Here is a 27,490-nt window from a genome sequence, read left to right as displayed (position 1 = left end):
CTTCCTCTGGCGTTGGTGCTCTCCAGCTTCACTTTTACACCTCTGTTCAGATTTGTTGATTGAGAAGTTCCTGTACTCCAATTAACTCCACTTCTCAAATTTTGATGCTCTTTGCTATTTAATTATAATTATAAAACCAAAATACTATATTACACACTAAAATATAGACAGCATTTGTAACTTAAAAATGCAATCTCTGGGATACCTATCTAATTATTCCCTAGCCTGTAACTATAGATATTTTAATCAACCCCATATAGATAGGTTATGTTATACTTGGTTAAAAAGGACACTACCACTGCACCCCAAGACCTCTAACTTCATTATTAAAAAAACTTTCAATTCCCCCTCTAGCCTGACAATGCTCCAAAGTCTCTGAACTCCTGCAATGATGAACCCCTTTATCACATCCACAATTTTAATCCATTATTAGCATTATGCCTTCATCTACTTATCTCTAGAACTCCCTTCCTAAAGCTCTCCACCACACTACTTCTGTCCTCCTTTACTGCTTAAAACCTCCCCTCCTGTCTTTATTGCTATTATTGTAATAATGCTGCTCCTTTAACCAGGTTAGGTTGTCCTTGAGTGTGGTGCTGGAAAAGCACAGCTGGTCAGGTAGTAGCCGAGGAGCTTCAGAATCGATGATTCAGGCATTAGCCTTTCTTGATGAAGGGCTTGTGTCTGAAAAGTTGATTCTCCTGCTCCTCAGATGCTGCTTGACCAGCTGTGCTTTCCCAGCACCACACTCTTCAACTGATCTCCAGCGAGGTCTTGCACTTTGGCAAAAAGAATAAAAGCATAGACTACTTTCTAAATGGTGAGAAAATTAGTAAAGCCAAAGTACAAAGGGACCTGGGAGTGCTAGTCGAGGATTCTGTAAAGGTAAACATGTAGGTTGAGTCCGTGATTAAGAAAGCGAATGCAATGTTGTCACTTATCTCAAGAGGGTTGGAATATAAAAGCAGAGATGTGCTACTGAGACTTTATAAAGCTCTGGTTAGGCCCCAGTTGGAGTACTGTGTCCAGTTTTGGTCCCCACACCTCAGGAAGGACATACTGGCACTGGAACGTGTCCAGCAGAGATTCACACGGATGATCCCTGGAATGGTAGGTCTAGCATATGAGGAACGGCTGAGGATCCTGGGATTGGATTCATTGGAGTTTAGAAGATTAAGGGGAGACTTAATAGAGACGTACAAGATGATACATGGCTTGGAAAGGGTGGACGCTAGGAAACGGTTTCCATTAGGCGAGGAGACTAGAACCGGTGGACACAGCCTTAGGATTAGAGGGGGTCAATTCAGAACAGAAATGCGGAGACATTTCTTCAGCCAGAGGATGGTGGGTCTGTGGAATTCATTGCCATGGAGGCTGGGACGCTAAATGTCTTCAAGGCAGAGATTGATAGATTCTTGTTGTCTCGAGGAATTAAGGGCTACGGGCAGAACGCTGGTAAGTGGAGTTGAAATGCCCATCAGCCATGATTGAATGGCGGAGTGGACTCGATGGGCCGAATGGCCTTACTTCCACTCCTATGTCTTATGGTCTCATCTGCAGTCCTCACTTTCTCCTAGACTGTCCTTGTTTATTTTTCAGAGGGGTTGCAAACAAATAGATTCCAATGTGTCTGGTTTTGTATGGGTTTTAGTGCCAATTTTATTATAACTAACAGATACTGCTACTGCCTTAGACAAAAAGCTTTCAAGTTTTAAAAAAAAACTTGTACAATGAAAGGGGAGCAGCTAGTTCTCGCAGCTCAGCTTTTCTCTGGTTTGGTTTTAGCAAGCATTTTTTTTAGGCTGTTGTTCGAAGCAGGTCCATGCTGATCCTCCCACTCTCTGACATCTCTCCTGTAAGAGCCTGTGCTTGATTTTCCTTTTTTGCCAGAGGGTGGTTATGGGGATGTTGCAAGTATTCGTAACAGCGACAGAGTCATTTGGGTTTTTAATTATTCCAAATTAGGTTTTTTCCCCCACGTGTAAATAAATACAGTTTTGTTTAAAACAGTGGTTGGGCCAGCTGCATCACTCCGGGAATATCCGCCTTATACCCGCTTAAAACAACTAGAAAAGCTGGGTTTTGGCTACCTTCTTGAAATGTTGAGGTCTGGCCTGGTCCATAACACTATAAAAAAGGTCAAGATGAAGCTCATCCACCCCCACCCATTTCTTTTCTTTCTCTTATTTTTCTCTTTTTTGTCTATTTTCCTTCTTTCTTCTTGGCAATGTCCAGAAGCCCTGGCCTCAGCATGGACTTGGCCTTCTGCCCTCAGTATGGATTCAGCCATGGCAAATTTTTTTGGTTTGGTATGACCTCAGCATGGACTTCGAACCTTGAGATGGTTCCAGAATGGTCTCACCCATGGTGATGCCCAGAATGGACTAGTTGTAAGGATTATTATTCTAACCTTTTTGTTTCTTTAAAGAAAAAATTTTTTTAAAAATTAAAAAAAGAAAGAATTTGTACTTGGAATCTGTACATAGCACTGTTAAATGGTGACTTGTAAACTTTTCACTGTACTCATGTGAGTACATGACAGTAAAGCCAATTCTACTTTAGATGATCCAGTGCCAACTTTGCTTATTCATGTTCCTACACAATGCCTCAAGCCAGGTCACTATATTTAAAAAGGTGCTATGTCCCAGTTTTTCACCTGAAAGTCTATGTTTGGTCTATACAGACTATGCACTAGCCTAGAACAATTGGTTTGCTAAACTATGCTTAGAAAAGTTGGTTTGCAAAAAAAACTAGAGGAAGAAAGTAAAACCAAAAACTGCACCTTCAATGATCCATGGAGCTTCTAGTCACTAGGGGAGGCTGTAGAAGTAAATAAAAATAGCTTTTTTTGAAAAATTTTTGCTATAAACAAATTCACAGAAATTAGAGAAATGCCAACAATAAAAAAAGTAGTTATAATGGGACAGAGGGGGAACTTAAATCTAACCATTGCCCCTCAACAGCAACGCTATCGCTGAATACACTACTATCTTGTGAACTTCTATTGATCAGAAACTGAACTGGACAAGCCATGTAGTTCTTTCGTCACAAAAGCAGGTCAGAGATTGAGAATCCTGCAATGAATAATTCAGTCCCTGACTCCCAGAAGACGGTGTTTACAAAGCTAACATCAATATAGACTGGTAGTGCAAGGGATTAGATTAGATTACTTAGTGTGGAAACAGGCCCTTCGGCCCAACAAGTCCACACCAACCCACCGAAGCACAGCCCACCCATACTCCTACATTTACCCCTTACCTAACACTACGGGCAATTTAGCATGACCAATTCACCTGGCCCGCACATCTTTGGACTGTGGGAGGAAACCGGAGCACCCGGAGGAAACCCAAGCAGACACGGGTGGGTTTCCACGCAGAAACTCCAACACAGTCAGTCGCCTGAGGCGGGAATTGAACCCAGGTCTCCGGCGCTGTGAGGCAGCAGAGCTAACCACTGTGCCACCGTGCCGCCCACTGCGACAGGCAAGTGTACCTAGATTGTGTTCATGGTCTTCTTACATAGTTATCTGGACAGTCCAACAAGACCTGGTCAATGGAAAGGAGGTGGACCAAGTGGATCACATATTAGTGAGGGAATATTTAGGAGATCGTAGGATTCTGGACGTGTGGAGAATGACTTGCAACAATCCAGCATCAGAAAAATTAATTGAAGAGCTGACATCAAGGGAGCAAGAATAAAGCGAAGCAGGATTTACTGGAACAAGTAGTTTATGGGGAGGAGGGAGAAATCAGTAACGAGACGATGGGCTACCTTTGATAGTTTCAGTAGTGCAAGAATCCGGTCTCAGACACAAGCTATTTAAGGAGTTAGATGAAAGAACTAAATATAATATCTCCAAGTTTTTAAATGACACATCGCAAGGTGGGAGGGGAGACTAATTAGGAGGATGCAGAGGGGCTTCAGTGTTATTTGAACAAGTTCATAAAATGGAAAAATGAATGGCAGATGAAATATAATGTGAATAAACATGAGATTATCCACTGTGGTAGCAAAAACAGGAAGGCAGATTATTTGAATGGTAACGTATTGGGTAAAAGAGTGATGGAAAGAGATCTAGGTGTCCTTTGTAGACCAGTCCTAAAGCATGCACGTGCAGAAGGTGGTGGAGGCTGCAAAGTGTGTGTTGGCTTTCATAGTGAAAGGATGCAAGTACAAGATTAGGGATGTCTTGCTGCAATTGTACAGGGCACTGTTAATACCACATGTGGAATATTTTGTAAAACTATTTTGAAAAACAAGTTCAAAGAAAATTAGAGAAGTAATAATGGAAGGATGGGGGAATTCCAATGATATAGACTGGGACACTGGTAGTATAAAAAAGGACAGGCAAGTGTGGACTTAGATTGTGTTCAGGAGAGTTTCTTTCAATATTTTCTGTACAAACCAACAAGATGCATTGTTGGTCCATGGGAATAAGGTGCGCCAAGTGGACCAAATGTCAATGAGCACATGTTTAGGTGATCATAAGGTTCAGGATGTGATAAGAGAATGACTTGCAACAGTCCAGTACAGTTTTGGTCTCCTTACCAGAGGGTGGATGTTCTGGCTATGGAAGGTACACAATATAGGTTTTCCATATGGATTCCTGGAATGGCAGAACTGGTGTATTAAGACACTAGATCAGTTAGGACTGTATTCACTGAAGTCCAGAAGAGTGGAGGAGGAATCGCATTAAAACGGAGAAAATTCTAAATGGTCTAGATAGGGGAAGCACAGTATTTTCCTAGCGACTGGGGATCACGTACCAACTTCCGAAAGCAGGGATCACATTTTAAAGGTTATAGATTAAGAGAAGAGAAATGTCTTCACCTAGAAGATGGCAAGTCTGTGGAATTCTCTAACACAGAAGATGGCTGAGGCCAAAACATTGAATGTTTTCAAGGGATTAGAAACAACTCTCAGGGCTAAGAGGGACCAAAGGGTATGGGGAGAAAGTGAGAACAGGGACAGAATTAGATGATCCACCAGAATCATATTGAATAGTGGATCAAGCTGTTAAAGCAAAATGGCCTTACCCTGCTCCTATCTTTTGTATTTAAATAGTCAGAGACAATATGGAAAAATAAAACATTTACACAGCAAGTTTCAGCCTGAAAAAGGCATTTGAACCAGATACAATAATAACCATCAAAAGTGATTTGGAAAACGTTTTGGAAGAGGGGAGGTCTGTAATGTAAATGGGTAATATATGAAATCAATATGATAGCTGTGTCAAAAGGGCCAGCAAAAGCACAATGGGCAGAATGGCTTCCCTTTTGTGCTTCATTACTTCACGATCCAAATCGCAGCTTGCTATAGAGAAAATATTATTTTCCATATATAAGACAATCCTTTGAACCAAAACAATTCAGTTTGTTAAGCTTTCAAAGTGATGACAGTCAGCTACTGCACAAGTCAAAGCATTTTAGCATTTTCAATACTTGATCTGCACATTTAAGATTAGTTAAGATTATCTTAAAGGGCAACAAGAAATATCAGGGACAAGTAATTTTTGTGATCTATCCTTAGAGCTCCAACACTGGAGTGTAATTGCCATTTCTCTATAAAAAAGCCTTTTGATGATGAAAACGCCAGTTTCTGAGCAACAGGTCACTTTAACACAAGATAACGTGCTACCAGGCAACTGACTGATCATCTTTTCTGCTCAAGTAGCTCATTCCAGTTACTGGACTGAACACTAATGGAAATGCATCTTTTGGAGGAAGGGAAAAACGTGGATTGGAAGGGATTTATGTGTGACGATTGGGCAGGCTCTCTATCCTGCCCAGATTTTGCAAGGATAAGCTTATGGAAGTCAAGCACCTCAAATAAAGCAGAAAATATCATTTTCATAGCACATTCCATAACTCCAGCCCATCAAAAACTCATTTACAGCTAATTCGGTATTTCTGAATGCTGTAAACTAGGAGATGCAGCATTCAATTTAGACATAAACAGCTCCTACAAACAGTAAGGTAGTTAGCAGATATCTGTGTCTACTGTATTGGACAAGTTCTATCAACTAGAAAACCAGTTAGAGGTCCCATGATAATTTCTGAATTGGTGCCTGTGTATTTCTTACACCCACCCAAGGCAGCAGGTGGGACTTTAGATTGTGCACTCAAATTCCTGGATGTTTTAATACATTAAAACAGCATTAAATAAATGCAGGATGCTACTGTTAATTAAAAATAAAACCAGGACCATGGGCAAACTAGCAGTGTGAAAAATAGAAGTTATTTCCATGTCATCTGAAACATTTAGAGTGTATGCAACAAAATCACTATTCATTTTAAACAGGATTTTTAATAAAAGAGGCCATGCAACATTATCCAATTTTAAAATGCAATTTACACTTTAATAAACATTGTCTGTTGCCTTTTAATTACATATATATAAGTTATACAAGGAGGCATCAACAGTATGGTTTTCTGTGCTTAAAGCAATGCAGCCTAGCTGCTGTAACAAATAAAGTACATTTTTTGTGCAAAGTCCCATGTGTATTGCACACTGCAACAATGCAGATTTCAGTTTTTTTTAAAAAATCCATATACATATATTCAGGTCACCACTCATGGCACAGTTTTCAAACAGCACACAACAACCATGGCCATTGAGAGTCTGGCCAGAAGATAGGTCCAAACTGGGCTCGAAGAGGGAACAGCAAATCATTTTAGTGACAAACCGAGCCATTGATACATAATTAAGACTCCTGCTGACACGCATGCGGCCATTCACTATACACTTCACATTTTATATTGAAAAATAAAAGAATTCTAACACGAGTACTTCAAAATTAGCCTAGTTGCGGCATAACGCCAAGGCACTCCTTCAAATCTGATGAAACCGTGATTGTTTTTGTGGCATCAGGTGATCATCATCTCTTTCCCCACCCCTCCCAGTACAAGTCTTGGTCCTCAGCTGAGTTTGGCAGTGGAATCACTGGGTGCAGAACCAAGTCGGAATTGTTCCACACCATCACCTTGAAACAAATAAACATCCTCAACCAAGAAAACAGCCATTCAGGTGCAGAGCAGAAAAGCCAAACCAATAACCTGGAATGATTACAGCTCAGCGACAGTCCCAGAGGGGTCCCGGACATCGATCGGGAACACTCTGGCTCCACATAATGGCACGTTTACAATCAAGTGTGCCAACTTCCTACAGTCTCAGTGAAAATAAAATTGCTGCAGGAGATGTAACAAATCTGAGTCCTAAAAAGGACTTTCTTTGCCATCTTAAATATTTGACACACCAGTCCTATATACAGTCAAATTCCCTTGGAAGCTTACAGTTCCTCGGAGGCTTACTGCAAACATTCAATGGGATTAACGTTTAAGAAAGTTCTACAATTTGACACGATATTTAAAAATATAGATATCTATAAGTGTTCACAACACATTCCATTCAAGAGTTTCAGGCAAAAATCCTGGTTGCCCAAAAGAGTCAATAAATCATTGAACAGATTTGGTCTTTGCCATGCAAAGATTAGTAGCTGCGTTCTGAAATATTCCAAGTTGGGGGAGGTTGGTGGCCAGGGTGGGGGGGGAGGGGGGGGAAGCTGCCGAGAAGCAGATCGAATAATCTTGCTCAAATTCTAACAAGCTACTTACAATATGTGGGTATCAATTTAATCCGTAGGCAGAGGACAAAAACCTCCATGATATGTTAAAGCCTTTGACACTGCATGTAATTAGAAATTAAGTATTCCGAAACAGTTGTGGCTGGTCAGTTGGAAAAAAGCTGCTCTAAATGAACAGTCGTTATGCTTTACAATACATTTACGATTGTGCGATCACAACAACTGAAGTGTTCAAGGTTGAGACCAGAAGCAGCAGAACAGGTTCCAAAGTCCTGGCTGCACACCACTTATTAGAAGGGAGTTTTGAGCACAAACGTCCAGAGTACTGTTCCTGGCCTCTTTTATCATAACTAAAAATGTTGCAAATGCAGGTGGGAATACCTACTTTTCTTCCCCCCCAAAACATTAAGAAAGGGGCCGAGTGTATTAACTTCACAGAACACAAGGTATTTCAAAAGTGCCCACGAATGTTATAAAGCTCTGATGAAAATTTTTAAAAAAGTACATTTACATATTGCCTTTCAACTTCAGGATGCTCAAAATGCTGAACAGCTCAACTACCTATCTTTCAACATGCAGCTTCTTTAAAATCATAGGAATATCAACAACAATTTGCACCCAACAAAACTGCAAGGAGATAATGACCAGTCCTTTTTTTTTGGTAGAAGAATAAATATTGGACAGGGGAGAACTGTACAGGTTCTTCCAGTGACTTAGAATCTTCTATGTCCACCTAAGAAATTAGGCAGGGATCTCAGTTTAACTATTAATACAAAAAGTGGCACCTTCAACAGTGCAACACTCTCTCAATGCTGCACTGAAGTGTCAGCTTATATATATTTGTTGCAAAGTTGTCGGGAGTGGACTTAAACTCACTATTTGTTGATTCAGAGTCAGCAAGTATCATCAGGAATGATTCAGCTCAGCAGTTCCAGAGGGAGCCAAAAGAGAAAATGCTGGAAAATCTCAGCAGATCTGGCAGCATCTGTATGGAGAGAAAAGAGCTGATGTTTCAAGTTTAACTGACCCTTTGCCAAAGCTTTTATTTAGTTCCAGAGGGAGCCTGGACATTGAATACTCCTTCGTTGTGCTTGGGAACACTCTGGGTCAAGGATGCACATTTATAGCCACCAACGTAACCATGCTGACACTTAACGACTGAGTCATCTAGAATACAGCATTCCTCAGACAACACAAGGAAATCGATGCCAAATGAAACTGGTCAAACAATGCAAAAGGGAAGCATTTAATTAAAATCAAAAAAATTGCTGCTTCAATTACTTCACTGTCTACAGCTTTGTGGATTCACGAATATTTAGTAAGATTGTGTATATATGCCATAACTAAAATAAAAGACAAGAAATTCTAGAAATACCAGGCTTGCCGGTGCCTAAAAGAAAAAAGGTATTGCAAAAGCTCTGTTAAATGGGACAAGGTGCGGGGGAAAGAGAGAAACAGATGGTTGGCTAGTGGCAAACATTTAACTTCCAGACCGACGGCAAACCTGAATCCAGTGTGTGGAGAATGGGCAACAAGACTGGCTGTGGCTGCAACTGCACAAAACCCTCTCGGCGTGGTTGCCAAGGTTCACGCGTGAATAGTGGTCAGATGGAAGGTAACAATTAGTTCTTGCAATTGTAGAAGCAAGTGCCAATAGAGGAGTGGCAAAAAAACTGAAAGAGAGATGATTTGATAGGGGTGTCATCAAGGTTCATATTGAATGCTATTTATATCAACAGGCAAGTGAGTATAAATCAATATGGTAGCACACCTTTCAGATGGGGCATTGACTGGTAACCGGTTTCCTAAGAGAAAACTAGATAATAGCGGTTTTGTAAACATGACTTTAACCACTATAGATCAATTTTTAATCGACAATTTCCTCACTAGGTGGCACAGTGGGTTAGATACCAGCTTTTCACTGACAGATCTACGATGAAAGTATTCTTTGTCTGCTGAATGCAAGGCCACGTCCTGAAAAAAAGTAAATTTGGCATTTTCAATCTAGTTCTTAAATGGTGTAGACTTGCAGCACACCAACCCAGTTAACATGCAAAATAAATGGCACAATAGTACGCTTGGGGATAACCGTCAGAAATTGGAACAGGACAGATTAGACAGGGGTTTGCACTGCACTGTACGTAAGTTGCAATCTTGATGCAGGGTGCCTATGGTGTATTCATTTTTCAGTGACAGTATCTAACACTGCACTGATCAATCAAAATTAAATTCCTAAAGGATATTCTGGAAGGTGCATGTATTAAAGGGAGAGAGTAAAATGTTTACATTGCAGGCGAATCATCAGCAGTCACACATCAGAAAATAAGACAACATGCACACTGATGATCTTGGAGTGTACCCACCACAGTGATTGATCACGTCTGTAATATATTCTACTTGTAACATAGCATTAGCATAAGAAAGTTTCATCTGCATATGTTTCAATGACCATTAAACATGGCAGGAACAGTTTGTGGTAAGTTGGCAAACTATAATTATGATTTTAAAAAGGTGGTTGAATATTCAATATAAAATGTAAATATATAAATTTGCCTGAGCAATAACATTCCTGGAAGGCAAAATGGGTAAGAGTACATCTGACTGGATATTAAGGCACACAAACTGATATGTCCCATTGCCTGGTTTATACTCAGCAAGTTCATTATAAATGGACAGTATCAATTGAGAAGACAGGGGAGCATCATCAAGGCAGGGGATAGTGATCCCAGTTGCTGTCAATAAGTGTTGTTAAAGTGTGAAAATTCAATGGATTGCGCCCTTTTAGAAAACCTAGATTTATGAAAATATTTTACCCCTGCTAAACACAGCCTAAATAAATCTAAGTACAGGGGAACCTTGATATCCAGAAGGAGGAGATCTCAAGGTCTCGATAGAAACATTACAAAGACGTGTTTCCAACACTGATCACATCTTGTGTTTACGGTGCTCAGATAAACAGTCTCCAAATGACTGACCTCTCGCCCTCTCTCTCTCCCCACACTTTCCTGGAGTTCTACAGAGGGGTGTACCCTAACAATTCCACCCCCCACTCCGGCTTCCCAGGAATAATCTCTCCAACATTGTCCCATGCAGGACAAATGTGGAACCTGTCAAAAAGTTGTGTGTGGGGCTGCATCTGTGTGATATTTGGAGACTTACCCCATAAAGGCAGCTGCAGCAGTAGCAGCCTTGGTGCTGGTGTCCAGTCCAGATGCCCTGGGGAGGGGCTGAGGGGTGGACGGGTAGGGAGACAGGGGGCTGTGTTGGGTTTCCGTCACTGGTGTGCTTTGTGCTGGGAGTGGGGACAGTGTTGGAGTGGGGGGAGTGGGGGGGGGGGGGGGGGGGGGGAAGAGAGAGAGAGAGTGGGGGGGGGCGGGAGCTGGTGACAGGGTTCTGGGGGCAGGGTTTGTGGGGGAGTGGGGGAAGAGGTGGAGTTGGACCAGATTGGGGGCTAAGGACGGGGCCTGGACGGGCTTCTGGGGGCAGACAGGGGCTCACGCACTGTGCTCCTGCTAGTCTCCTGAACAGAGCGCAGACTTTAAAACTGAGCCCCAGAGGAAAGGCAAATAAAATTGATTTTCCGAATAATCGATTATCCAAATGAAATAGTGCCACGCTCATCTCATTTGGATAACAGAGTTTCTACTGTATTTAAGCAGGCTTGCTGAAGTATTGGGCCTCATGAGGCAGCAGAAAAACAGTACAGCCAAGTTGCACCACCACACAACTTTTCTCAGCAAATACCAGACAACAAATCAGTCCGTTTAAAAAAAAAGGGGGAAATGAAGTCACAGGAAGCCAAGCTGTGGGAAAAGAAAAAACATTTTTAACATAGCAAATAATTCAGACCAGTTTCGATGGTTGCCCCTGAATAATCAGGGACTCTAGGACAGAGTAAAACAAGACTTCAGCAGAAAAATGGTTTGGTTCAAATTACACCCCATGAAAGCACATCTTTGCTGGACAATAATTCCACTTTTGAATTTATTTTCCTGAATTAGGGAAACTAAATCAGAAAATATATGTAGATGCAGTGAATATTCACAATCTAAACCTTGACTGGGAGCTGTAGACAAGAGTGATGTTTCCAGAACTTGACAAAGAACAGGAGCTTTGGCTGATTTTAATATTCCTCCAGCATGACGATCCTCACTTGAAAAAAAAAGTTCTGTTGTTGCTTTTGCACTATATTAACCATCCTACCACATTAGATCTTGGATTTCTCTGAACTCCTTAGCTCGATAGCACACAATCCTAGTCACATCATTAGGGAGCACTTTGCTTTCACTTGTTTTATTTCCCCTGCACAACAGTCCATCATATTAGTGCCCAAACCCTGCTTTTTTGCCCATTAAACCACACATGCCGGGTATAAATTTGGTTATGGGTCTTTTGCGAGCTGCTGCATAAGCAACCACCATTTGGCACGTTAGCTGACTCCCAAAGCTTTTATCTCAACCATGAAAAGCAGCTGGAAAATTACAATGTGCTGCTGCTATGTGCTAAAGTGTACAACCTAAGCATTTGGAAGTATTGAACTCAGAATAGGGACTGTCAGTTAAACAAAAACTGTAATGTTGCCACTCCAAAAAAAACACTGACCATCCTCTTCACCCTTTCACTTAAAAGTAAGCTGACTGTTGGAATAAGGTGCATGGTGACTCATGACTTTAGGCAAATAAAAAAGGTAACCCTGAGCTATTACTCTCAAAACACTGAAACTGGCTTCTATTTTAGGACATGTTGGCTCAGGAACTATTTGCACTTGCAGCAAAAGTTAAAAAAAATCTCAGGTTTTGCTAAACAGCGTACTACGTTATTCTGCCACCAGATGTCACTGGCGTGCAGGCCCTCAAACAGTGCTGCAACATGATGCTGACTATTTCACCTGAAATCAACGGAGTTATCGAATTGTTCTAGGGTTGAGAGTTCACTGCTGATTAAAATTATACAAAAAAAAAGGGCACACAAGGGGAACTTTGAATACCAAATACCTTCTCCAGCATCCCAAAAGGTCAGAACAATTTGCATAACAAACTTCCTCTGAATGCTATGGGGACAATGTGTTAAAACCCTGGACAAGGATTTAAACCTCAAAATGGGCCAGGGAATTTTAATAAGCTGTATTACATTTCAAACCCCAATAAATACTTTCATGCTTAAATTGGAAAAAAATTTAAGCAAGCATGGAAGTTTAATACTTGACACTATTTAAAAAAAAATACTGCATAATAACATTCAAAATCTTTTGCTCCATCACATACTGATTACCATGAGAAGGGCTATTTAAAAGCATTTACAGGAAAAGAAATAACAAGTTGCAAGATTGAAATACATTCAATAGCTGTAAAAAATGTTTCATGTCAGGGCAGAGAGTGTGGTAGAAAGGGGCAATGGTAATTGACCAGAGTACTACTAATTGTGAAAGTATGTTTATCCAACTGACCAGGACACAGGAATGTGAATTAACAAACTGAGCTATCCATTCACCAGAACATAAATACGTATTTTATACAAACACACACATCCAGGAGGTCACAAAAGATAACCTTCACAACTGGTTAGATACAAAAAAAACAAAAAAAATCTCAGAACAACACAGAGTCACTATTGGCAATTTTACTCGACCAGACACATCTGACAACTTGCATCAGCTTTGGCCATTGGAACTTAGGCTGGTTGGTTGGTTGCCTGGACTATCATAAGGTTGCCCCTCCTGTCTTTTATCTGCCCTACCCCCCCACAATAGTTAACCATATTGGCTGTGAAAAAAAATACTTGACATGGAAGAGATTCTCCTTTGACCCTGACCCAGAGTCAGCTGTACAGTATCAGAGTTGGCAACTGTTTCTCCCAGGTTTTAGAATGGTGCAGCTGGAGGATGGCACCTCAACTATTTTGACAGCTTGCTGATGACACGGATCAAGGCCGCATTCTCATCCTTTAGTCTCTGATTGTTTGTTTTTAAGTCTGTTAAAACCTGAAGGGGCAGAAGAGAGAGAAGTTAATGTAGTACATTCCATCTCAAGCGAGGGAGGTGATATTAATGGAATTTTAGTTACTGTAAAACTGCAAGAGAGAGAGAGCGAGCAAAAAAAAAAGGGAGAGGGAGAGAGGGGGAGAGAGCGAGCAAAAAAAGGGAGAGGGGGAGAGGGGGAGAGAGCGAGCAAAAGGGGGAGAGGGGGAGAGGAATAAGCTCTGTTTCAAGCCTCAAATTCATGGGCTACAACATAAAAATAGACAAAATAAAAGTTGCAGCCTCTATGATGGGTCTATTCAATACAAAAGCGAAACTTTTTTTGAAAAAAGTACAAAAGAAATCTAAACTTAAGCAACATTGGAGGAAACACAAATATTTTAAAATGAAAACAAAACATGTAAAGAACATCTGAGGATTAAATTTGGATACAAGGTCTACTACTTGGCCAGTATTCATTCCACTCCAGTAACACACAGACTTGTCTGCACTTTGCCCGAAAAAAAAACAGGAGTAGCATATTATAGGCCAGCTCTTGGTCTCCAATTCAGTTAATTAATAATAAAAATAATCATTCGTGACGTGGACTTTACGAACAAAACTGGCTTTTATTGCCATCTCCAGATGTCCCCAAATGGGCGCTAAAACAATGCATCATGGCAAAATAACCACAAAATGTACCTGATACTTCTGTTGATTCAATCTTCATTTTTTTAGAAGAATAAAAAAAAGTTTTATTTACCTTCAGCTGCTCCTCCAGTTCGGCCGTCCTTCTTTCAAATGCCCTTCGTTCCTGTTTCATAAAGAAATGACTGATAAAACACCTTAAATTGTTTTTTTTTCACCTCTCACTGTAAAATAATAGTAGGAGAAAGTGAGGTCTGCAGATACTGGAGATCAGAGCTGAAAATGTGTTGCTGGAAAAGCGCAGCAGGTCAGGCAGCATCCAAGGAACAGGAGATTTGACATTTCGGGCATTCCTGAAGAAGGGCTTATGCCCGAAACATCGAATCTCCTGTTCCTTGGATGCTGCCTGACCTGCTGCGCTTTTCCAGCAACACATTTTCAGTAAAATAATAGCACCCAAATAAGAAAGATGGCCACAATTCAAAATTTCCCACTACTAATTCCGATCTTTGGAAGACCAGTCACAGATGTACACGATGAAGGAACAGCGCTCCAAAAGCTGCTACTTCCAAATAAACCTGTTGGACAATAACCTGGTATTGTGCGATTTTTAACAGAAGTACCTGACAGAGCAGGAAGCCATTTGGCTCCATCATGTTTACGCTGGGTCTTTGAAGGAGCTCTCCAATTTGTCTCCCTCCCACTTGCATTTTCTCCACAATTGGATGAATACTTGAAGGAATTGCAGAAATTGTCCTTGAAAAGTTGCTATTGAATCAGCTTTCATCCCCCACCTCTTCCACTGACAAGATGAGTACCAGATTATAGCACTTCAATTTGCTAAGTGTTATTTGGGAAGTAGATAATGCTGGGTAGGTGGCCACTTACTGTAGGGGAAGCTGCAAGAAACTATTCTCTTGTCAAAACGTCAGGTGGCAAAACCACTACTCTCCATTTATGCAACAGTTACATTCTAAATTAACAAGTAACTGTTTTCCCATTAACCATTAACCTTAGAGATAACTGGTTTCACACATTCTTCTGTTCTATATTTTTGAAAACTGCACGATCAGGAACTGTGTGGTAGAAGTCTGACAGTTTTGTTGGAAATAGTTTAATCGAGTTGTTGCGCAGGAATTTACACAAAGTATAATCTGAAGACTTACAAATCTTTCCAACTCCAATTGTGCCGGCCTATTTTCATGCCTTCCTTGTCTCTAAAAATGGACACACAGTAAACAAGATGAAATGATGAGCCATGAAATGTCAGAAAGAAAAACAACATTTGTCTAGCAACACCTCATCACACCTTCAGGTGTTCATGCGTTACACATCTGATGAATCTCTTGATGGAGTTGCTTTTCTAATAGATTTTTCCTCACAAGGTCCTACAAGCGTATGGAGACACTAAATTAGGAGGACCCCCCTCCTGCCTGCTCTGCCATACAATAAGATCATGGCTGATCTGATTGTAAGCTCACCTCCATAGTCCCATTGATCCCCAATAACAATTCTGACCTAGCAATCTATTTGCGCTAACAGCAAATCCTTTTGCAACAATCTATAACTGACCCCAGTGAATCCATCTGCAATGCTGATTGCAGGAAATGTTGCTCAGCTTCTAAAAATATAACAGGATCTTTAACATTCTTTTGAACCACCAGAATGGGTAGAGTTAACCGCAGCTTAAAACCCTGCCCAGAGGATGGCAGCCCCAATAATGCAGAATTCTGTCAGCACCACACTGAAGCATCAGCTTTAGATTAGTGTCCTAATCCTGGACTGGGCTTGAACCCAAAACCTCCTGGCTCAGAGGTGAGAATACTCATACCAAGAAAGTTCCCAGAACACGGAGACATTATGAATAACCTTGCTTATTGCATCACCTAAGGCTATCAAATGGATAAATTCTTGCCTCTGGCACTCATTTAAATGCCGCAACACTCTGACTCTTAATAGGAAGGGTTTGGAGGGATATGGGCCAGGTGCTGGCAAATGGGACCAAGATTCGGTTGGGATATCTGGTCGGCATGGACGAGTTAGGCCGAAGGGTCTGTCTGTGCTGAACATCTGTCTTTTTTAAAGAAAGAGAGAACTAGATAAAGCCTTCAAGGTCATGCATGTGATAAATAAATATCTCAGTCACCGACTAAGATTATGGGAAGGGATGATCTTTTAGACAAAGGGCAGATTAGACTGTCAGGGGTTACCTCTAAAAGGTACACAGACTGAGGAAGACATAATAAGAATCAGAATCATAGAATCCCTACAGTGTGGAAGTAGGACATTCAGCCCATTGAGTCCACACCGATCCTATGAAGAACACCCACCCAGACTCGCTAGTTACCATATCCCTATATCCCTACATTTACTGTGGTTAATCTACCTAGCCTGCGCACAGAATCTCCACACCATCCCTGGACACTATGGGCAAAAAGAAAAAATATGTTTCCAGAATGAGCACTTATCACAATTTGATGAGCGCGTGTTCCATTTTTAACACTGCCCACTAACAATGTCAATATGGTCCTGATCAATATACAAGGAAGGCAACTAATTGCGAGCACAGAAATTTAAAAAAAAATGATAACAGACCCAGGAAACCACAAACTGGGGTACGAACCAACAGCTTTGTACAACTGTAATCTCTTACCTGCAACACCCTCTCCAATTCCTGATTAGCTTGTGTGAGGTAAGATTGTGCTTCTCGTAACTCGCTCTTAAGTCTCACATTCTCTGACAAGACAACTTCATACATCTGCATTGGGAAATAGAAGAATATTTTATTTCATTGTGTGAAAGATATTTCTTGACTGCGCAGAGTTAACACAAAGACCTGCATTTACATAAATCTATTATCACATCAGTGAATTCTCACAAAAGTTCTTAGAGAATGAGCTGCTTTTTCTAGCCTGTTCACCCTCTCTGTAGCTCAAACCCTCCAACCCTGGCAACATACTTGTAAATCTTTTCTGAACCCTTTCAAGTTTCACAACATCTTCCCGATAGGAAGGAGACCAGAATTGCATGCAATATTCCAACAGTGGCCTAACCAATATCCTGTACAGCCGCAACATGACCTCCCAACTCCTGTACTCAATACTCTGACCAATAAAGGAAAGCATACCAAACGCCTTCTTCACTACCCTGAGGGGTGACTTTTTGGAGGTTTATAAAATCATAAGGGGCATGGATAGGATAAATAGACAAAAGTCTTTTCCCTGGGGTGGGGGAGTCCAGAAATAGGGCGAGAAGTTTTAGGGCGAGAAGGGAGAGATATAAGAGAGATCTAAGGGGCAATGTTTTCACTCAGACAGTGGTATGTGTATGGAATGAGCTGCCAGAGCAAGTGGTGAAAGCTGGTACAATTACAACATTTAAAAGGCATCTGGATGGGTATATGAATAGAAAGGGTTTGGAGGGATATGGGCCAAGTGCTGGCAGGTGGGACTAGATTGGGTTGGGATATCTGGTCAGCATGGACGGGTTGGACCGAAGGGTCTGTTTACATGCTGTTACAGAAGCACTTGTAATGGTATCACTCAAACAGTAATATGTCAAATAATCACTTTCGTTTGAAGGCACCAATAGGATTCCTTGCAGATCTTTACAGATCCCATGACAACATCTGAAGTCTGCTAGAGTTCATTGTGGGTTTTAAGATAATTTCTGAGAGCAGTATTTTCCCACGTCAGTCAGAGAAGAGGCTGGAAATGTAGACCTGGAAATGTGCATAGAGGAGCCTCTAGGCAAATGTGATCATGATAGAATTTTACTTTCAGTTTGAAGGCGAGGAGTGTGGGTCAAAGAGCAGCATCTTAAACTGAAATAAAGGCAAGGACAGAGCATGAAGACAGAGGTGGCTAGAGTGAATTAGAAAACAGTTTAAAAGTATTGGCAGACACTTAAAACTATTTTTCATAATTTTCAGCAAAGATATATTCCATTAAGGAAGAAAAGAAAAGGGAGAATGCACCATCCATGGCTAAGGAAGGTTGCTGGCACAAGAGTAGTTGCATTATCTTACAACTGTAAGAGTTTAAATTCTTGTTACTCACTGTTGTTTAGAGTGAGTCATCGGTCCTTAAAGCTACAGCCTAAAGCGTAGTGATAGGTGACAGAAGCTGCACAAAGTGGAGGGACATGATAGTATGGCTTCTTCTGCACAAGCCCAAGTGGACTACTAAAGCACACTATTAGATCAATCATGCAGATCTCATCATAACATTGGGAAGCTCAAAAACCTGTGACAAAAATGGAAGTTGGATTCTTTTTAAATTGAAAGAGAAAAGGACAAGAGTCAATGGAAACAACACAGAGCATGGATAGGATAAATAGGCAAAGTCTTTTCCCTGGGGTCAGAGAGTCTAGAACTAGAGGGCATAGGTTTAAGGTGAGAGGGGAAAGATATAAAAGAGACCAAAGAGGCAACTTTTTCACGCAGAGGGTGGTACATATATGGAATGAGCTGCCAGAGGGAGTGGTGGAGGCTGGTACAATTGCAACATTTAAGAGGCAAATGGATGGGTATATGAATAGGCAGGGTTTGGAGGGATATGGGCCGGGTGCTGGCAGGTGGGACTAGTTTGGGTTAGGATATCTGGTCGGCATGGACAGGTTGGACCGAACGGTCCGTTTCCATGCTGTACATCTCGATGACTCTATATGCCTTGTGAAGGATGGGAGTATAGGACTGCATAGGCTTTAACACTATTACAACAGTAGCTTTGAGGGGATAGGTACTGTTTCAACAGTGTAAAAGAGAGAAAAGTATTGTAGTGAAGTGATTGTATATACAAAAAAAAAGGTTAAACAGTTCATTCAAGACTGTTCCATTTGCTCTTGATATCTAGCACTCTGTCACAAGTTTATCAACTGTCTAATTACAAGCACATCATATAACTTTGGGCTGAATTACTTACGACATTTCATAATCATTTCAAGCATGCACATAGATAATTACAACAATGATCCATTCATTCTCCATTTTATTACCTTCCGGAAGTCATTATTCCCATCCTCCATTCGTCCTGCACTGGAGTGGAAGGGTGTTCCAATTCTGCTTGGAATCCGATCACTCTGACTTAGGCCATACCTGTCACCAGACAGAAAGAGAGATTTGTTTGCTGTCAGTGCTGTGATGGTGAATGGATAAAGGAAACATACAACTGACCGCAAACAAAATATGGACAATCCAAGAGCAGGAATAGATATCCATCTTAAATCTAGTTTAGACTACATTGACATCACTGCAATGAAAATTTAATCAGCTGTAACTTTACAGTCAACACTGCAGAACTTCAGAACAAATCAACAACTTCAGTGTCTACAGCACCATTTACAGTCTGCGTTAGTTTTAACTGACAATATAGTTTTGGAATGGATTTCAGTGTATGGGAAGCCATAGGGTCAACAGCATTTGAGGATGGACAGAAGAAATACTAAGTAGTCTCGAAGGGCAGGGCCAATTTGGATGAAGGTACGTCACCAGATTGAGGTACAAATTTGTTCAATTGCTTTAGAGTGCTTGACAATGACCAGAACAGAGGAGCTACAAGAGATGCAAGATTTCCTTTCCATCGAGCTCTGAGAACCATTAAAGTCTGCTTCCACGATGAGTGCCAGGTAAAATGCTCTTGCCTGTGCGTTAAAGTGTCCACACTGTTCATCTGTTCTGTGCTGTCTTCCTGAAACACAGTAACATCAAAACATATTAAACAAACAAACCAAACAGCCTGTCATCTTAGTATTGCACAGATATGCAGTTGGACTTGGTGAGAAACAATATTAGGCAGTTGGCTTACCGAGTCCAGGAGTAACTTTGCATAGCGTTTGAAAGTGAACAGCCACACAAAAAAAAAATGCAGCTGCAACTTACACGCTCAAAATTTGGGGAGAGGTAAGCAACATGAACAAGGCTTAAAGAACAAGTTGTATAGTTCCCCACTGGTCAGTAGTAGGACTAATTTTTTATGCATTCGTATAAATGACAGATGGGTGCGCAAGATAATTTCAAAATTTGCAGATGACAAATCAGATGTCTTGTGAACCATGATGATAAACTCCTAGAGGAGGAAGGTTTTTGGAATGGATGGTACATGGCAGATGGAACTTCACATTTTGCTCAGAAGAATGATGGAAGGTAATATGGGGGAAAGAGAGGGGGGGAAAGAGAGGGGGGGAAAGAGAGGGGGGGAAAGAGAGGGGGGGAAAGAGAGGGGGGGAAAGAGAGGGGGGGAAAGAGAGGGGGGGAAAGAGAGGGGGGGAAAGAGAGGGGGGGAAAGAGAGGGGGGGAAAGAGAGGGGGGGAAAGAGAGGGGGGGAAAGAGAGGGGGGGAAAGAGAGGGGGGGAAAGAGAGGGGGGGAAAGAGAGGGGGGGAAAGAGAGGGGGGGAAAGAGAGGGGGGGAAAGAGAGGGGGGGAAAGAGAGGGGGGGAAAGAGAGGGGGGGAAAGAGAGGGGGGGAAAGAGAGGGGGGGAAAGAGAGGGGGGGAAAGAGAGGGGGGGAAAGAGAGGGGGGGAAAGAGAGGGGGGGGGGGAAAGAGAGGGGGGGAAAGAGAGGGGGGGAAAGAGAGGGGGGGAAAGAGGGGGGGGAAAGAGAGGGGGGGAAAGAGAGGGGGGGAAAGAGAGGGGGGGAAAGAGAGGGGGGGAAAGAGAGGGGGGGAAAGAGAGGGGGGGAAAGAGAGGGGGGGAAAGAGAGGGGGGGAAAGAGAGGGGGGGAAAGAGAGGGGGGGAAAGAGAGGGGGGGAAAGAGAGGGGGGGAAAGAGAGGGGGGGAAAGAGAGGGGGGGAAAGAGAGGGGGGGAAAGAGAGGGGGGGAAAGAGAGGGGGGGAAAGAGAGGGGGGGAAAGAGAGGGGGGGAAAGAGAGGGGGGGAAAGAGAGGGGGGGAAAGAGAGGGGGGGAAAGAGAGGGGGGGAAAGAGAGGGGGGGAAAGAGAGGGGGGGAAAGAGAGGGGGGGAAAGAGAGGGGGGGAAAGAGAGGGGGGGAAAGAGAGGGGGGGAAAGAGAGGGGGGGAAAGAGAGGGGGGGAAAGAGAGGGGGGGAAAGAGAGGGGGGGGAAAGAGAGGGGGGGAAAGAGAGGGGGGGAAAGAGAGGGGGGAAAGAGAGGGGGGGAAAGAGAGGGGGGGAAAGAGAGGGGGGGAAAGAGAGGGGGGGAAAGAGAGGGGGGGAAAGAGAGGGGGGGAAAGAGAGGGGGGGAAAGAGAGGGGGGGAAAGAGAGGGGGGGAAAGAGAGGGGGGGAAAGAGAGGGGGGGAAAGAGAGGGGGGGAAAGAGAGGGGGGGAAAGAGAGAGGGGGAAAGAGAGGGGGGGGAAAGAGAGGGGGGGAAAGAGAGGGGGGGAAAGAGAGGGGGGGAAAGAGAGGGGGGGAAAGAGAGGGGGGGAAAGAGAGGGGGGGAAAGAGAGGGGGGGAAAGAGAGGGGGGGAAAGAGAGGGGGGGAAAGAGAGGGGGGGAAAGAGAGGGGGGGAAAGAGAGGGGGGGAAAGAGAGGGGGGGAAAGAGAGGGGGGGAAAGAGAGGGGGGGAAAGAGAGGGGGGGAAAGAGAGGGGGGGAAAGAGAGGGGGGGAAAGAGAGGGGGGGAGAGAGGGGGGGAAAGAGAGGGGGGGAAAGAGAGGGGGGGAAAGAGAGGGGGGGAAAGAGAGGGGGGAAAAGAGAGGGGGGGAAAGAGAGGGGGGGAAAGAGAGGGGGGGAAAGAGAGGGGGGGAAAGAGAGGGGGGGAAAGAGAGGGGGGGAAAGAGAGGGGGGGAAAGAGAGGGGGGGAAAGAGAGGGGGGGAAAGAGAGGGGGGGAAAGAGAGGGGGGGAAAGAGAGGGGGGGAAAGAGAGGGGGGGAAAGAGAGGGGGGGAAAGAGAGGGGGGGAAAGAGGGGGGGGAAAGAGAGGGGGGGAAAGAGAGGGGGGGGAAAGAGAGGGGGGAAAGAGGGGGGGGAAAGAGAGGGGGGGAAAGAGAGGGGGGGAAAGAGAGGGGGGGAAAGAGAGGGGGGGAAAGAGAGGGGGGGAAAGAGAGGGGGGGAAAGAGAGGGGGGGAAAGAGAGGGGGGGAAAGAGAGGGGGGGAAAGAGAGGGGGGGAAGAGAGGGGGGAAAGAGAGGGGGGGAAAGAGAGGGGGGGAAAGAGAGGGGGGGAAAGAGAGGGGGGGAAAGAGAGGGGGGGAAAGAGAGGGGGGGAAAGAGAGGGGGGGAAAGAGAGGGGGGGAAAGAGAGGGGGGGAAAGAGAGGGGGGGAAAGAGAGGGGGGGAAAGAGAGGGGGGGAAAGAGAGGGGGGGAAAGAGAGGGGGGGAAAGAGAGGGGGGGAAAGAGAGGGGGGGAAAGAGAGGGGGGGAAAGAGAGGGGGGGAAAGAGAGGGGGGGAAAGAGAGGGGGGGAAAGAGAGGGGGGGAAAGAGAGGGGGGGAAAGAGAGGGGGGGAAAGAGAGGAGGGGAACGAGAGGGGGGGAACGAGAGGGGGGGGGGAAAGAGAGGGGGGCAAAGAGAGGGGGGGAACGAGAGGGGGGGAAAGAGAGGGGGGGAAAGAGAGGGGGGGAAAGAGAGGGGGGGAAAGAGAGGGGGGGAAAGAGGGGGGGGGAAAGAGAGGGGGGGAAAGAGAGGGGGGGAAAGAGAGGGGGGGAAAGAGAGGGGGGGGAAAGAGAGGGGGGGAAAGAGAGGGGGGGAAAGAGAGGGGGGGAAAGAGAGGGGGGGAAAGAGAGGGGGGGAAAGAGAGGGGGGGAAAGAGAGGGGGGGAAAGAGAGGGGGGGAAAGAGAGGGGGGGAAAGAGAGGGGGGGAAAGAGAGGGGGGGAAAGAGAGGGGGGGAAAGAGAGGGGGGGAAAGAGAGGGGGGGAAAGAGAGGGGGGGAAAGAGAGGGGGGGAAAGAGAGGGGGGGAAAGAGAGGGGGGGAAAGAGAGGGGGGGAAAGAGAGGGGGGGAAAGAGGGGGGGGAAAGAGAGGGGGGGAAAGAGAGGGGGGGAAAGAGAGGGGGGGAAAGAGAGGGGGGGAAAGAGAGGGGGGGAAAGAGAGGGGGGGAAAGAGAGGGGGGGAAAGAGAGGGGGGTAAAGAGAGGGGGGGAAAGAGAGGGGGGGAAAGAGAGGGGGGGAAAGAGAGGGGGGGAAAGAGAGGGGGGGAAAGAGGGGGGGGGGAAAGAGAGGGGGGGAAAGAGGGGGGGGAAAGAGAGGGGGGGAAAGAGAGGGGGGGAAAGAGAGGGGGGGAAAGAGAGGGGGGGAAAGAGAGGGGGGGAAAGAGAGGGGGGGAAAGAGAGGGGGGGGAAGAGAGGGGGGGGCAGAGAGGGGGGGGGGGCAGAGAGGGGGGGGCAGAGAGGGGGGGGCAGAGAGGGGGGGGCAGAGAGGGGGGGGCAGAGAGGGGGGGGCAGAGAGGGGGGGGCAGAGAGGGGGGGGCAGAGAGGGGGGGCAGAGAGGGGGGGGCAGAGAGAGGGGGGGGCAGAGAGGGGGGGCAGAGAGGGGGGGCAGAGAGGGGGGCAGAGAGGGGGGGCAGAGAGGGGGGGCAGAGAGGGGGGGCAGAGAGGGGGGGCAGAGAGGGGGGGCAGAGAGGGGGGGCAGAGAGGGGGGGCAGAGAGGGGGGGCAGAGAGGGGGGGGAGAGAGGGGGGGGAGGGGGGGGAGAGAGGGGGGGGAGAGAGGGGGGGGAGAGAGGGGGGGGAGAGAGGGGGGGGAGAGAGAGGGGGGGCAGAGAGGGGGGGCAGAGAGGGGGGGCAGAGAGGGGGGGCAGAGAGGGGGGGGAGAGAGGGGGGGGAGAGAGGGGGGGGGAGAGAGGGGGGGGGAGAGGGGGGGGAGAGGGGGGGGGAGAGAGGGGGGGGGGAGAGAGGGGGGGGAGAGAGGGGGAGAGAGAGGGAGAGAGAGAGGGAGAGAGAGAGGGCATGGGTGCACAAATAATGGAAAAAAGATCACTGGTAGTGGCCAGGGCAGGTTGAGTAAATGGTTAATAAAGCATAGAGAATCCTGGATGTTAGTGGAGTGCCTCTGTTTCTAAAGCAAGGAAATTTTGGTGAACTTTTGTACAGCAGTGGGATCTCAACTAGACTGGTGTATCATTCAGTGTGCCGTATTTTAGGAACAATGTGAAAACATTTCAGAGGGTGCAGAAATGATTTGCAAGAATGATTACAGGGACCAGAGACTTCAATTACTTGGATTGATTGACAAAACCGAGACCTTCTTTCTTGAAGACAGAAATTGGAGAACTGATGAAAAACATTAAAAATCATGAGGGACCTAAACAGAGTAGATCATTGTGGGAGGATCCAGAACCAGGAGATGCAGATTTCAGATGATTTGCAAAACAAAGTAAATGAGACAAAGAAAAGCTATTTTTAAAAATTACAATGGGTCTAGATAGAATAGCTGTGGAGGAGATAAATTAGATTGTTGCTTTCAATGGGGAAATTCAACAAATGATGTGGAAATAAAAAGGCCACAGGGAAGAGGAAGGGAAATGGAACAAGCCAAGTTACTCTTGTAGTTAGCCAGCACAGATATGGGAGGCAAGTTACCATTCTACAATATAATGAATGACAGTTAAACATTAACCACTATAAATTCTCTTTCATCATTTGCTAGCAAACAAAACATTAGCAGAAACAAAATTTCACAGGAAGTGAGGTGGCAATTTAGTATTACCACCATTCAAACACTGAGCTGGTTTGAGCTATCAGAAGATGGCAAAGCTTTAATGTTTTTTGAATGTAATTCACTTCGGATTGTTTCCTTACAAGTACTTTTCACAGGTTAGTCTGTGACATTGCTACTGGTTCAGCAGAATGGTCACGGGCTGCAATGCACAGGATAAAATAAAGAGTATCTAAACAAATGATGCTAAGTAACAGCTAAAATAATGGGTAGGAAAAGAATTTACCTCTTTATACGAAAGTATAGCTTGGTGACCGACTTCAGCTAAATACAATGGAACATAGGATTTGTGTTTTTTTTTAAACATGCAACATCCTTAGATGCAATTTCAGATCTAACAGTGTCAGGCAGATCCTCCACAAAACCACAGAGGTCACCAAGTCTGAGCACTGCTGGACAGCACATTAATTTTTTAATTAAAGCTAATCAGAAATCATAGGTTCAAATTGTTCATACACAAGTTTCAAAAAAAATAAAATCTGAATTTCAGAAAGTATTGGCCCAGGAAGTACTTTTAGAAAAGCAGCACCATCTTCCCAAAGTGGCACTCAGCAAACACATTGGGATTCCTGTGAAATGCCATTAAACTATTTCCACACATTTTAAAGACACTGACAAACAAAAACTAAAATTAACTGCTGTAGGATGGAGTACTTTTGTAACATCCATTCTAACCGTATGCAAAATTCCCACAGCAAACAAACAAGTCTGCTCATGCGAACAGAATGGCTGCGATACATCATGCATTGTAAAACCACAATAAGTCTAGTAAGAAATAATGTCAGTAATAAATGCAAACGGCTCTAAGTTGCTATTTTCTGAGTGTCTCCCAAAAATCACTAAGTGCCAACCCCAGAAATAGACTTTAAGCTCCTTTAAACAGCCGCGTGCTAGTGCCGAACTGCACAAAATAGCAAGATGGCCTTAAGTGGTGCCTTTGACCTATAAGATAATAAAATAGGTAGTGATGCCAGTTGACCATATGGGTGGCTGACAGTAGTAATGAGGATAGTGGAAACTGGAACATATATGTTTGTCAGGAACATTTTGTTTTGGTGATTATACAAGATCTTCATGCGTGACCTCCAGATCTTTCTTCAGATCTATGGATACAAGACCATAAGACATAGGAGCAGAAATTAGGCCATTCAGCCCATCGAGTCTACTCCACCATTCAATCATGTCTGATTAGTTTGTTAAACCCATTCTCCCACTACCTCTCTCTCTCCACAACCTTTGATCCCCTTGATACTCAAGAACCTACCTATGTCAGTCTTAAAAAGCTCAAATGACCTGGCCTCTCTTGCCTTCTGTGGCAATGAATTCTGTAGATTCACCACTCTCTGGCTGAAGGCATTTCTCCTTATCTCCATCTGAAAGGTCTTCCCTTTACTCGGAGGCTATGCCCTCTGGTAGGAGTCCATGTTAAGCTGATAGGGAAACTTTAGGGAAGTTTTAGTTTGAAAATTGCTGTAAAGGCATTCCTCAGTGGGACAAGCAGGGTTACTATTGATAAATTGCAGAGCAATGCAACAACGGATTCAGAATTGTTAGGTTGTAGGAACAGATAACTGTTTGGGGGCAACATGGTGGCTCAGTGGTTAGCACTGCTGCCGCACAGCACCAGGGATCAGGGTTCAATTCCAGCCTCAGGCGACCATCTGTGTGGAGTTTGCACATTCTCCCAGTGTCTGCGTGGGTTTCCTCCGGGTGCTCTGGTTTCCTCGCACACTCCAAAGATATGCTGGTTAGGCGATTTGGCCATGCTGAATAACCCATAACATTCAGGGATATGTAAATTAGGTGCATTAGTCTGGGGTAAATGTAGAGTAATGGGGAATGGGTTTGAGTGGAATACTCTGAGGGTTGGTGTGGACTTGAGCCGAAGGGCCTGTTTTCACACTGTAGGGATTCAATGATTCCATGATTAAAGCTCATGCAGAGTCAATGAAGTTTTAACCACCCATGCAGACAACTCCATGATGTTGAGCAATCCACTCAATAGGTTTCTCTCACTGCATGGGGAAGAGAAAACATTCTACCATAAATCATCAAAGGAAAGACAACTAAATGGAATGTTTGAATTACCCTAAGTACCTGGCACACAAGGTTACCAAGTCAATTAAAAAAAACAAGATTGAAATAGGATTTGGTCTTTTCAGCATGTATCTAGCAGATTGGTTTATAATTGATCAAATTAGCAAAGTACAAGAAACAGGATTAACTGGTCTATATGACTCATTTGCTAAAGGAAAGGCTGTAAAACGTTTGTTCAGGACACTTCATAGGGACAGAATTAAAAGAAAAGGAAAATAAACAAAACGTGGAAAGATGCTTACAGTCACACACAAACAAAGGATCCTCTCATACATCTTGGTGAAGAGCACCCTTAAATTACAATTAATTGCGATATCAGTACGGTACATACCTCTTCTGTGAATTCGGATTTGCCAGTAAACCTACGTTCTTTCCTAGCTTTCCGTCGATCTCGTATAGATAACCGATTCTGGTTGCTATAATCCGAATCTCCTTCCTCCTTTTTGCTGTCTTCGGTTTCTGGAGATAAAAAGAGAATGACACAAGCTACTGTATGCTCTGAAACTCTTCAAACACATTAATGCTTGGAGGATATATTTCTATTTCTGGCTAACCTTGTGTATAATTGCTCTAGATACAGAGGATATGAAAAGCAGCTGGACAGCTCAAC

The 27,490-nt window shown here is 44.2% G+C and overlaps 1 protein-coding gene across 1 annotated transcript in view; it reads right to left on the bottom strand.

Annotated features, from left to right (window-relative positions):
• Positions 1 to 12,839: 12,839 nt before the first annotated feature.
• The window catches only part of LOC132831243 (protein phosphatase 1 regulatory subunit 12C-like), a 79,130-nt gene continuing 64,479 nt past the window's right edge, over positions 12,840 to 27,490 (bottom strand). The window contains exons 16-22 of the mRNA XM_060849255.1: positions 27,212 to 27,339; positions 19,827 to 19,873; positions 19,182 to 19,281; positions 16,840 to 16,944; positions 15,353 to 15,403; positions 14,302 to 14,352; positions 12,840 to 13,562 (exon numbers count right to left, since the gene is read on the bottom strand). Of these exons, the coding sequence (XP_060705238.1) occupies positions 13,476 to 13,562; positions 14,302 to 14,352; positions 15,353 to 15,403; positions 16,840 to 16,944; positions 19,182 to 19,281; positions 19,827 to 19,873; positions 27,212 to 27,339 (569 nt within the window). The 3' untranslated portion in view covers positions 12,840 to 13,475. The remainder of the gene's footprint in view (positions 13,563 to 14,301; positions 14,353 to 15,352; positions 15,404 to 16,839; positions 16,945 to 19,181; positions 19,282 to 19,826; positions 19,874 to 27,211; positions 27,340 to 27,490) is intronic.

This window comes from Hemiscyllium ocellatum, chromosome 33 (genome assembly GCF_020745735.1).
Source record: "Hemiscyllium ocellatum isolate sHemOce1 chromosome 33, sHemOce1.pat.X.cur, whole genome shotgun sequence".
Lineage (NCBI taxonomy): Eukaryota > Metazoa > Chordata > Chondrichthyes > Orectolobiformes > Hemiscylliidae > Hemiscyllium > Hemiscyllium ocellatum.
Note: the sequence above shows the minus strand (reverse complement) of the source record. Positions and strands in the feature narration are given on the sequence as shown.